This window comes from Euleptes europaea, chromosome 17, assembly GCF_029931775.1.
Source record: "Euleptes europaea isolate rEulEur1 chromosome 17, rEulEur1.hap1, whole genome shotgun sequence".
NCBI lineage: Eukaryota > Metazoa > Chordata > Lepidosauria > Squamata > Sphaerodactylidae > Euleptes > Euleptes europaea.
Genome location: NC_079328.1, coordinates 23,279,558 through 23,290,076, shown reverse-complemented (window position 1 = coordinate 23,290,076; position 10,519 = coordinate 23,279,558). Strand labels below are relative to the sequence as shown.

The 10,519-nt window shown below is 47.2% G+C and overlaps 1 protein-coding gene across 1 annotated transcript; it reads right to left on the bottom strand.

Moving 5' to 3' along the window:
* Positions 1 to 1,877: 1,877 nt before the first annotated feature.
* PDCD2L (programmed cell death 2 like) lies at positions 1,878 to 10,132 on the bottom strand. Its single transcript, XM_056862327.1, has 7 exons — positions 9,773 to 10,132; positions 7,251 to 7,414; positions 6,601 to 6,670; positions 5,513 to 5,895; positions 5,261 to 5,374; positions 3,780 to 3,931; positions 1,878 to 2,015 (listed from the first exon to the last, which is right to left on the bottom strand). Exons 1-7 carry the CDS (start codon positions 10,130 to 10,132, stop codon positions 1,885 to 1,887), a joined length of 1,374 nt encoding a protein of 457 aa, XP_056718305.1. The 3' UTR covers positions 1,878 to 1,884.
* Positions 10,133 to 10,519: the final 387 nt, after the last annotated feature.

Genomic DNA, 10,519 nt, shown 5'->3' with positions numbered 1-10,519 from the left:
GAGTCAACGTCTGTTGCCAAACAAAAGTCCAGTGGCGCTTCAAGGACTGGAAGCATCAATTTAAATATGAGCTTTCTTGAGTCACAGCTCACTTCTTAAAGATATGGGGAAAGAGGGTTGCCAAATCCCAGCTGGGAAATTCCTGGGGATTTGGGGGCAGAGTAGGGTTGCCAGCTCCAGGCTGGGACATACCTGCAGGCTTTGGGGGCGGAGCCTGAGGCAGGCGGGGTTTGGAGAGGGGAGGGATGTCAATGCCATAGAGTCCAGTTGCCAAAACAGCCATTTTCTCCAGGTGAACTAATCTCATATCGGCTGGAGATCAGTTGTAATAGCAGATCTCAAGCCACCACCTGGAGGTTGGTACCCTAGGGCATAGCCTGGGGAGGGGTAGAGTTTACAGAGGGGAGGGAGCTCAGCAGGGATATGATGCCATTTTCTCCAGGGGGAACAGGTCTCTGTGGTCTGGAGATCAGTTGTAATTCCAGGAGAACTCCTGGCCCAGCTTTGGATGGTGGACCCTATAGCATTACATCCCTGCTAAGCTCCCTCCCCTCTCCAAACTCTATCCCTCCCCAGGCTGTGCCCCCAAATCTCTATTAATTTCCTAACCTGGAGCTAGCAACCTTATGTAGCTTAGGTCTTTTATGCAGGCCTGTTTCCCTTGTGGTCATCCCTCCGATGACTTTCTTTGTGTTGATTATGCATGCCGTTTCCAACCGGCAGAGGTTGCGTCGGTCTCCCCCTGTGTTGCCCTGCGTTTTGCCCGCGTTTTCAGAGACCTGTTTTATCTCAGATTTGAAAGCCATCCTTGCCCCATCCCAGATGACTTCTGCAGACATCATTGCCCGCTGCCTTTGACCACAAGTGAGCTATAGGAACAGAATTAAAGTTTTACTTTGTGATGAATTTGATCAGGTTTAGCTGGGACAAAACACACTATGTGTATTTAGATAAGTTATATTCAGCCCCCCCCCCCACGGGGCTAGCAACAATCCTTAAGAAAAGCAATATTCAAACATAGAAGCCATCTGTAGAAAGCAACAGGACAAGTCACTTGGATCCTTCCAGAACAGAAATGTCTTGAGCTTTCTCCAGAAGGCCTGTTGCAGCTGCAGCCTCAGCTCCCAAGTTCCACAGTCTAGAGGCAGCCACTGGAAAGTCCCTCCCATGAATTACCCTCCCTCAATTTTACCTCAACCAACTCATGTTCGTGAGGGAAGGCCTCACGCACGGGGAGGGGCCGTGGCTCAGACGCAGAGCATCTGCTTGGCATGCAGAAGGGCCCAGGTTCAATCCCCGGCATCTCCAGTTAAGGGACTAGGCAAGTAGGTGATGGGAAAGACCTCTCTGCCTGAGACCCTGGAGAGCCGCTGCCGGTCTGAGCAGACAATACTGACTTTGATGGACCAAGGGTCTGATTCAGGATAAGGCAGCTTCATGTGTTCATGTGATCTCAGGGAGCAAGCAGAATGATAGGCGAGAAGAAGAGTTGGTTTTTATACCCTGCTTTTCTCTACCTTAAAGAGTCTCAAAACAGCTTAAAATCAGAATCCCTTCCTCTCCCCACAACAGACACCTTGTGAGGTTGGGGGGGGGGGCTGAGAGAGTTCAGAGAGAACAGTGACTGGCCCAAGGTCACCCAGCAGGCTTCATGTGGAGGGGTGGGGAAACCAAACTGGTTCTCCAGATAACAGCCTGCTGCTCTTAACCACTACCTCACACTGGTGAAGTGGTGCTTCAGGTATTTTGGACCCAAGCCTGGAAACAGGAATTTTTTCCCCAATAAACACAATCTTCAACCTTCTCTGTTTCTGATGAACACACAAGGCTTTGCTTTTGGATTAATAAAATACAAATTTATTTATACAAGGAATTAAATAGGATCTATTTAAATAGCTTCTGATCTGGATCTTCTTGTACAAAAATAAATTCTTCTAGGGGCGCTGAATGGTTAGTTGGCCAGCAGCTCTTCTCACACGTGTATACCAGTGCTGTTCCAAACTCCACTGACAGATCTAAGGAGGGAGGAAAAAGCAGTTTTGAAGTTGTAAAATCCTATTATATCCACAGTTCTGAAAACATGTATGAAAAGGTCATTTAAAGTAAAACAAGTTAATTCTCCCTTTGAATATTTTGTTTAGCACCAACTTTACCACATCTGCCCAATAAAAAAAACTGTTGGGGGGTATAGCCAAACACTGTCTGTTACCGCACTAGGTATTCCCAGCGATGTATCAAGAGTTTGGAAATGTTATAAAAAACATCGCTTTAAAAGGGTTTTTGGATGCCATGGCTAAAAAATGGTTGGAAGACGTCTTCACAGCTAAAGGGGCCAAACAAAGTGCGAACAGTATTTTTTATAACAGTTTCAAACTCTTAATACATCAGTGGGAATACATAAAAAGTACGAACATTTTTATAACATTTTCAAACTCTTAATACATTGCTGGGAATACCTAGTGCGGTAACAGCCACAGTCCCTCCGGATTCATATAAAACCTAGTGTCCATTGGCACCTTAAAGACTAACAAAATGTATTCCCGCACAAGTGTCCATGAGTCAGATGAAGTAAGCTGTGGCTCATAAAATCTTGTACCGGAATAAGTTTTGTTAAGACTTTAGGTTTCATTTTGCTGCTACAGACAGACGCGGCCACCCCTCTGGAACGGTCATCGCTGCATTCAGTAACTATCTCTATGCAAAGTTGTTCAGGACTTGCAGCATTAAATGCAAGATATACTAGATGATACCTGAGACAGCTAACAGTCCAATCATTTGCTAAGTCAGGCATATACTGAAATAACTGTGCTTAGGCACGCTCAACTCTGCATAGGGTCTCCTGGCTTTCAGGTTATTAAGGTCTGTGTTTAAATGGGTCGGCAGCTGCACAGATCTCCAACCACACGTAATGAAAGAAGAAGAGTTGGTTTTTATATGGCGACTTTCTCTACTTTCACTCATCCCTGGATCTTGCCTCCAATGGTGGCAATTCCCAGTGTCCGACACAATTATTTTCATGTTTGACACATTAAACCAGAACTCCCCATGTCTGTGTAGAAATTAGTATTCAGTGGCTCTCTCAAGGTCTCTATCTGAAATTGTATTAAACATTATTCAGAAAAGAATGAAAAGCCTTCCACTGTCCACTATGGCTCAAACAAGACGTAAGGTGGGCATGAAATGACTGTTTCCATTTCAACCGGGCACATTTGGGAGAAGGCCCTAGAGAACTCCACCTGTAGTCCGTGCCAGACAAGAGGCTGTGTGAACCCCAGGAAGAAGAAGAAGAGTTGGTTTTTATATGCTGACTTTCTCTACCACTTAAGGGAAAATCAAACCGGCTTACAATCACCTTCCCTTCCCCACAACAGATACTCTGTGAGGTAGGTGGGGCTGAGAGAGTGTGACTAGCCCAAGGTCGCCCAGCTGGCCTTATGTGGAGGAGTGGGGAAACAAATCCAGTTCACCAGATTAGCCTCCGCCGCTCATGTGGAGGAGAGGGGAATCAAACCCGGTTCTCCAGATCAGAGTCCACCACTCCAAGCCACCGCCCTTAACTACTACACCATGCCAAAGTTTCACTTGATCCCATTTCCCACTTGCCGTGATGCACCACACACATGCCTAGCTCTCCAGAAAAGCAACATTAGTAGCAATTGCATTTGATTCCCTGACTGCACATTTCAAGGTATTGAGAAACATTTACCTGCCTGTGGTGTGAAATGCTACAGTTGCAGCCAGCTGCTTTTACACAATAATTGTAATCGAGATGTGCATACCTTCATCTCCACACTTCAGCACGCTGACCAGAGCGGGCATAAGCTGAAATTCAAAGATTCTCTTGCTTTGGCAGTTCCCGCAGGGCGGGACAACAGCCTTGATGTCTGTCGAGGGGCGGGTTATAAGTAAAGGCTGGCCACCCCAGGAATACCTGAGGAGAAAGAAAGGCCCACACACGCATGCACGCGTCAGCATTTAGCCCCCATTCTACAAGACAGCCCCTCACATCTGCATGAGACTGGCCCCCTCCACCACCACCCTCTCTGGCTCACCCAGTCAGCATAGGGAAAGGCCACGCGAGATCCCCTCGCTGATGACACCAGCGATCGAAGCCAGAGGCTTCTGTAAGCCCAGCGCCTGCCCTGCTGCTGAGTTACTGGGTCCCTCCCCAGGAACAGATGAAGTCATCTCTTAAGAACTCCTCACAAACACCTCACATTTCTACAGTGGCTTTGGGATACTCCAGCAGAATTAGAGGCCAACAGATAATGCCACATCTTGGAGGACTGAACGTTGCTTTGTGCATCAGCTGCAAGATTAGACATCAACCAAGAGCCAGTATGGTCTAGTGATTAGACTGCTGGGCTAGGAACTGGGAGGCAAAGGTCCAATCCCCCATTCTACTGCTCACAGAACCTTGCTGGGAGACCTTGGGCCAAGCATTCTCAACCTAAGCTACCTCACAGGGCTGTCGTTCTGAGGATAAAACAGAGGAGGGGTGAACAATGTTGTATGCTGCTTGGGGTCCCTAATGGGGAAGAACAGCGGTGTATAAATATCTAACATATCTCTTGCCTTGGCCGCTGAACAAACCTTTACGGAGCGGATTTGCTGGTCTCCTATAGGTGCCTTCTTGGTATTGCATTCACCTGTCAAGAGTTCTTTCCTCCCCTTACTGGGGTAGATCCTAACTATCCTACCCCCCTACAAAGTAAAGTTTATTTATTACAGTATTAATATCACACTACTTTTGAAGCCCTCCTCCTATCCAAGGGGCCTTTTAAGTGAACTTTCCGTTAGAGCCCCGTGGCTCAGAGTGGTAAGCTGCAGTACTGCAGTCAAAAGCTCTGATCACGACCTGAGTTCGATCCCAAAGGAAGTTGGTTTCAGGTAGCCGGCTCAAGGTTGACTCAGCCTTCCATCCTTCTGAGGTCGGTAAAATGAGTACCCAGCTTGCTGGGGGTAAAGGGAAGATGACTGGGGAAGGCACTGGCAAACCACCCCGTAAACAAAGTCTGCCTAGTAAACGTCGGGATGTGACGTCACGCCATGGGTCAGGAATGACCCGGTCTTGCATAGGGGACCTTTACCTTTTTTTTTCTATTAGAGGAAGAACCACTTAAGTTGGGCTGGAGGAAGGCTGCTTGGGGGGTGGTTGGATCCACCCCACTGCTTTTAAGTAGTGTCTCAAGGCAGCCCCCTTTAATTCCTGCCCGGTGCTCCCCTCCTTAATAGACAGACCATGAATTAGTCAGCCCACCTTAAGATCTGTTCTTGACAAGGAGCGATCCTTTTCATAAACTTGTGGAACACCTCGCCTCTCTTTTCAACATCACTCTTCTCGTATTTCTCGCCACAACTCTCAGCCATGTTGCTGCGAATAACAGAGTCATCAAGTTACACAAGTTAATACAGCTTTTTATTCATTCCGTTTTTATCCCGTTCTACCCTGTAGAGGACAGGTGGGACCAAAACGGACTTGACAGATAAGGTAGCCCCAACTCAGCCTCACCTTTCTGACATCAACTGTTCCAAATCAACACCCTCCCTCTGCTGATACTCCTTCAAAAGTTTTTGGGCGTGATCCGTATCATTGTAGGCAAGGCAATCTTCTTCCTCCACAGCGCTGATGTAGTAGGGTTGCCACATGGGAACATTTTGCTCTTCCCCAGTTGGATTATCGGAGCATGAGAGATGGGAGATTCCTGAGGCTTCTTGCAGGCTAAGACCTTGCAACCGAGATGCACAGTCTCCTTCTCCGGGGAAGGGATCTGACGCTGCAAGCAAGCCAGGGCTTGGGCAGCACGTGTCCTGAGACAAGGCCACGTCACTGTCTTCTCCCCAGTCATCCGCTCCATCACACCAATCCTTGGCCACAACCAGACTTTCTTGCTTCTGTGAATACAAGAATGCAACCATAGGCATTGCAGGCATATTTAAAAAAAAGATTCCGGTCAGATGATAAGTTTTACGTGTAGCCCCAAATTTATGGCATTTAAAAAATGACCAGTATTGAAGTGAGGTACGTGAACACCTTGTTAAGGCTGCAAACCTAATAAACTTTAGGAAGGAAGTCCCACTGAAGACAGCAAGACTTTCCTCCAAGTTATGTTATGCTTAGGACTGACTGTAAAGATGCCAAAGGTGTTCCACTACCCTCCTAGTGTCTTGATTTCAAGCGTCTGTTTGCAACTTTCATTTCATGGACTTCTTAAGGGCAATTAAAAGGATTTATTATGGCTTGAGTGAAATATGTTAGCTATTTTTTTGGTTGTGTTCATACATGAACAACTTTTTCACCAGTGGTCACTGATAACCCAGTAAGCAGATTCTAAAAGGAATCCATTGCTAGGTTCATGGGGTCAGCCTTGAACAAGCAATACAGCATACCTTCTGACAATACATTTTTCCTTATACTTATTAAAAGACACACCATAGATACAGTGCCAGTCTTATATCAAAACTGAACCTCCTAGTGCAATCCTATGCAGAGTTACTCCAGTCTAAACCCACTGATTTAATTGGATTTAGACTGGGGTAACTGAATAGGATTGCATCGTTACATAGACCAAAGAAAATGCACCAACTGGCATAGGATACCTGCTTTGGTTTGCAGTCTTGCATTTCTTTTCCTTGCACTTCCAAATATTGGGACCGTAATACCTTCCAGCTGCAGGAGAAGGTCAGCATGAAAGAAAACATCAGCAATGCATGTGAAGAGAACTGAAACATACATGATGCTGCCTTACACTGAATCAGACCCTTGGATCATCAAGTCAGTATTATCTACTCAGACTGGCAGCAGCTCTACAAGGACTCATGCAGAGGTCTTTCACAGATACTGCCAGATTCTTTAAATGGAGATGCTGGAGATTGAACCTGGGACCTTTTGCATGCCAATCAGATGCTCTGCCTCTAAGCCATGACCCCTTCCCAAATTTTATAGCATTAAAAATTTTATTAGCTCAAAGACAGCGATAAATCAGCATCCTAGGTGTGATTCTCAGGTCTACCATAAAAGTAGGTAATCTTAGTTCCCTCTTTTTCTCTCCCTCAGCCTCCTATCTGCAATATGGGAATAACAACACTGAACTACCTCACAAGGTGATTGTATGGATTGCTGAGATAAGATGAACATCCCTGAACATTTAAACTGTTACATAAATGCTTGTCGCCATCATCTTTGGACTCTGGTACCAGCATCCACACAAGGCATAAAAGAGAACAAGCAGCCCCCGCCCCCAGCTCACCTTTCGGATTTCCCCCAGCAGCTTTTCATTGCACAGGCAAACACACTAAGGACACGATGGAATGGGGAGCCTTCAAGAGGGCAATACAGCTGCACAACATGCATCAAACCAGCCCTGCAAATCCCACAGAAAGGCCGAGCCAAAGTAACCAAAGGGACATGATCCTGGAATCAAAGAAAACAAAGTAGCCTCAATTCAACATGAGCTCTTGTTTTCACTAGACAGTTCTGTTTAAATGAAGAAATGCTCTTCCAGTACTGGGCAGCTCAGAGCTGGCCAAGGCTTAGAGTACTTGTTTTTTTTACTGCACCAGCATAAGAAGCAGCAAAATTTATCTCAGTGTAAGCTTTAGTAAATTAGACAGTAATTTCTCAAGTGCACTTAAATGGAAACATCCCCTCCAAAGCATCTGATGAAGTGACCTCTGGCTCTGGCATAAGTATGCCAAGGATCACAGCCTAACAGAGAGCAACCTCACTCTTAGGCATTTAACCACAGCACTCATACCTATGGCTCAAGACCTCTAGCACATCTCCAGGAATTTGCATATATACAGCTGAGTGTCAGCAGCATATTGATGGCATCCAGTTCTGAAACTATGAATTATTTCTACTACAGTTGTTTTGGTTGTTTTTTAAATAAAGATTGAATAGCATGAATGATAAGACTAAGCCCTGCGTAACCCCACAGGTCAGATACTCCGAGGTAAGAGACCTCGAGACGTGCCCTAAGGTAACAGAAGGGCTGCACGGGGGGGGGGGGGCGGTGTGTGTGAATTTTTCTTTCCGTTCAGGAAGAGCTGCCCATTGGCCAGGATCGGTGCTACCATTAGGCGAACTAGGCAGTTGCCTAGGGCGTAGACCTCAGAGGGGCACAGTTTTAAACAGATTAGTTTCTTGAAAAAATGCAACTAACAATTTATATATTTTTTGTTTTAAGATAAGTGGCGCAGAGTGGAAAACTGCAGTACTGCAGTCCAAGCTCAGCTCACAACCTGCGTTCGATCCCGACGGAAGTTGGTTTCAGATAGCCGGCTCAAGGTTGACTCCGCCTTCCATCCTTCCGAGGTCGGTCAAATGACTACCCAGCTTGCTGGGATTAAAGGGAAGATGACTGGGGAAGGCACTGGCAAACCACCCCATAAAACAAGGTCTGCCTAGTAAACTTCAGGATGTGACGTCACCCCACAGTTCAGGAATGACCCGGTGCTTGCACAGGGGACCTTTACCTTTTCCTTTATACCACAACAGTGCTATGGAATATAATTAATTATAATGTCTTATAAAAAGTTTTGTAAGAATGCATCAGGCTTTTATTTTTTTCTCCATGACATCTGTTTTTGAAAACTGGTTAGCAATGGGGGGGGGGCACAAGTAACCTTGCCTGTGCGTGGGTGTAAATTGCCGTCAAGTCGCAGCAGACTTATGGCAACCCCTTTTGGGGTTTTCAGGGCCAGAGACTAACAGAGGTGGTTTGCCAGTGCCTTCCTCTGCACAGCAACCCTGGTATTCCTTGGTGGTCTCCCATCCAAATACTAACCAGGGTTGACCCTGCTTAGCTTCTGAGATCTGACGAGATCTACACCCCCCAACTGGAGAGTTAAAAAAAACAAAACACCTGCTGATCTGCAGCTGAACCCAGACTTTTAATGGTTCAGCTCCAAAAAATTTGATTGCTGGCCTTGTTACAAAGGCCAGGGGTTTAGTGCTGCTGAGAAGGGCACCATAGTGAAATCAGGACAAGTACCAATGATCAGATAGTAACAGGGTGACCCAGGCTGCCTCTGCTTTCTCAGTCTTCAGCAGATACTGCCTGGGTGGCACTAAGGGTTTTTTCCCCCTACAAATGTGTCTATTTTAATGTGAAAGCTGGTCTTCTGCCACATTCTCCAGTTCATTTAATACAGTGGTTCCCAAACGTTTGGGGCCACCGCCCCCTTGGTTCCACAAACTCAACCCCAGCGCCCCCTGTGCGTGGGTGTAAAGTGCCGTCAAGTCGCAGCCGACTTATGGCGACCCCTTTTGGGGGGGGGGTTCATGGCAAGAGACTACCAGAGGTGGTTTGCCAGTGCCTTCCTCTGCACAGCAACCCTGGCCTTCCTTGGTGGTCCCCCATCCAAATACCAACCAGGGCTGACCTGGCTTAGCTTCTGAGATCTGACGAGATCAGGCTAGCCTGGGCCAGAAGACTCATTACCCTTTTACCTTTTATTCCCTACAGCCAAGAAGATATACGTATGAGCCAACTTATGGCGACCCCTTTTGGGGTTTTTAAGGCAAGAGGCTAACAGAGGTGGTTTGCCAGTGCCTTCCTCTGCACAGCAACCCTGGCCTTCCTTGGTGGTCCCCCATCCAAATACCAACCAGGGCTGACCCTGCTTCGCTTCTGAGATCTGACGAGATCAGGCTAGCCTGGGCCACCCAGGTCAGGGCAGCCTTGCCTAGGGGGCAAAAAAGACTGGCCCTGGCCCTGCCATTGGGATGCTACAGGAGCTGGAAAGGAATCCCCCGCCGCCTCCTCACCGGAGCTCCGCCCAGCTTGCTCGCCACTCCCTGGAACCGAAGGCGGCTCTGGCAGGAGCTGGCAGCGGCGGCGGGGACGGCGGCATCGCACAAGCCCAGAAGCACCGGAGGTGGCCGGGAGGCAGACATCGGGCATGACGCACACGTGCGCAAGGGGAATCCCCAGGAAGGAACCTTACGGCCGTCACAGCCCACGTGGGTAAGGCGGGCGAGGAGGGACAAGCGCCCGCAGGCGGAGGGAAGCGCTCGCTGGCTCTTGTAAGAAAGGGAGTTGTTTTGGCTGGAGAAGGGCGGTGAGTAGCAAAAGCGCCACGGAAACAACCGCAAGATGAAGGAATTGTCTGAAAAATAAATAATCATTATTCCCTATAATATCATACCCTATAATATCATACCCTACCAGAAAATATTTTTGTTAGTCTTTAAGGTGCTACTGGATTCTTGTCCTTTTCTACTACATTATTCCCCAAACAGACTATGTTAGTATTGCTATTATTAATAATAATGAATATTAATTATTAATATTAATAATTTCTACAGATAGGGTTTTTCCCCTGGTCAAGTCACAGCTGACTTATGGTAACCCCGTAGGGTTTTCAAGGCAAGGGACGTTCAGAGGTGGGGTGTCATTGCCTGCCTCCACATCATGACCCTGGTAGAGCTTGGGGGTCTCCCATCCAAATGCTTGCCAGGGTCGACCCTGCTTAGCTTCTGAGATCTGATGAGATGAACCTGTGTGTGTTAAGT

Coding starts and splice junctions, on each gene's coding strand:
- PDCD2L (XM_056862327.1), bottom strand. CDS start 10,132: ATGATTATTTATTTTTCAGACAATTCCTTCATCTTGCGGTTGTTTCCG. Junction 5,896..6,600: donor AAGACTGCAAACCAAAGCAG/GTATCCTATGCC, acceptor TTGTATTCACAG/AAGCAAGAAAGTCTGGTTGT. Junction 5,375..5,512: donor GAACAGTTGATGTCAGAAAG/GTGAGGCTGAGT, acceptor TGTTATTCGCAG/CAACATGGCTGAGAGTTGTG.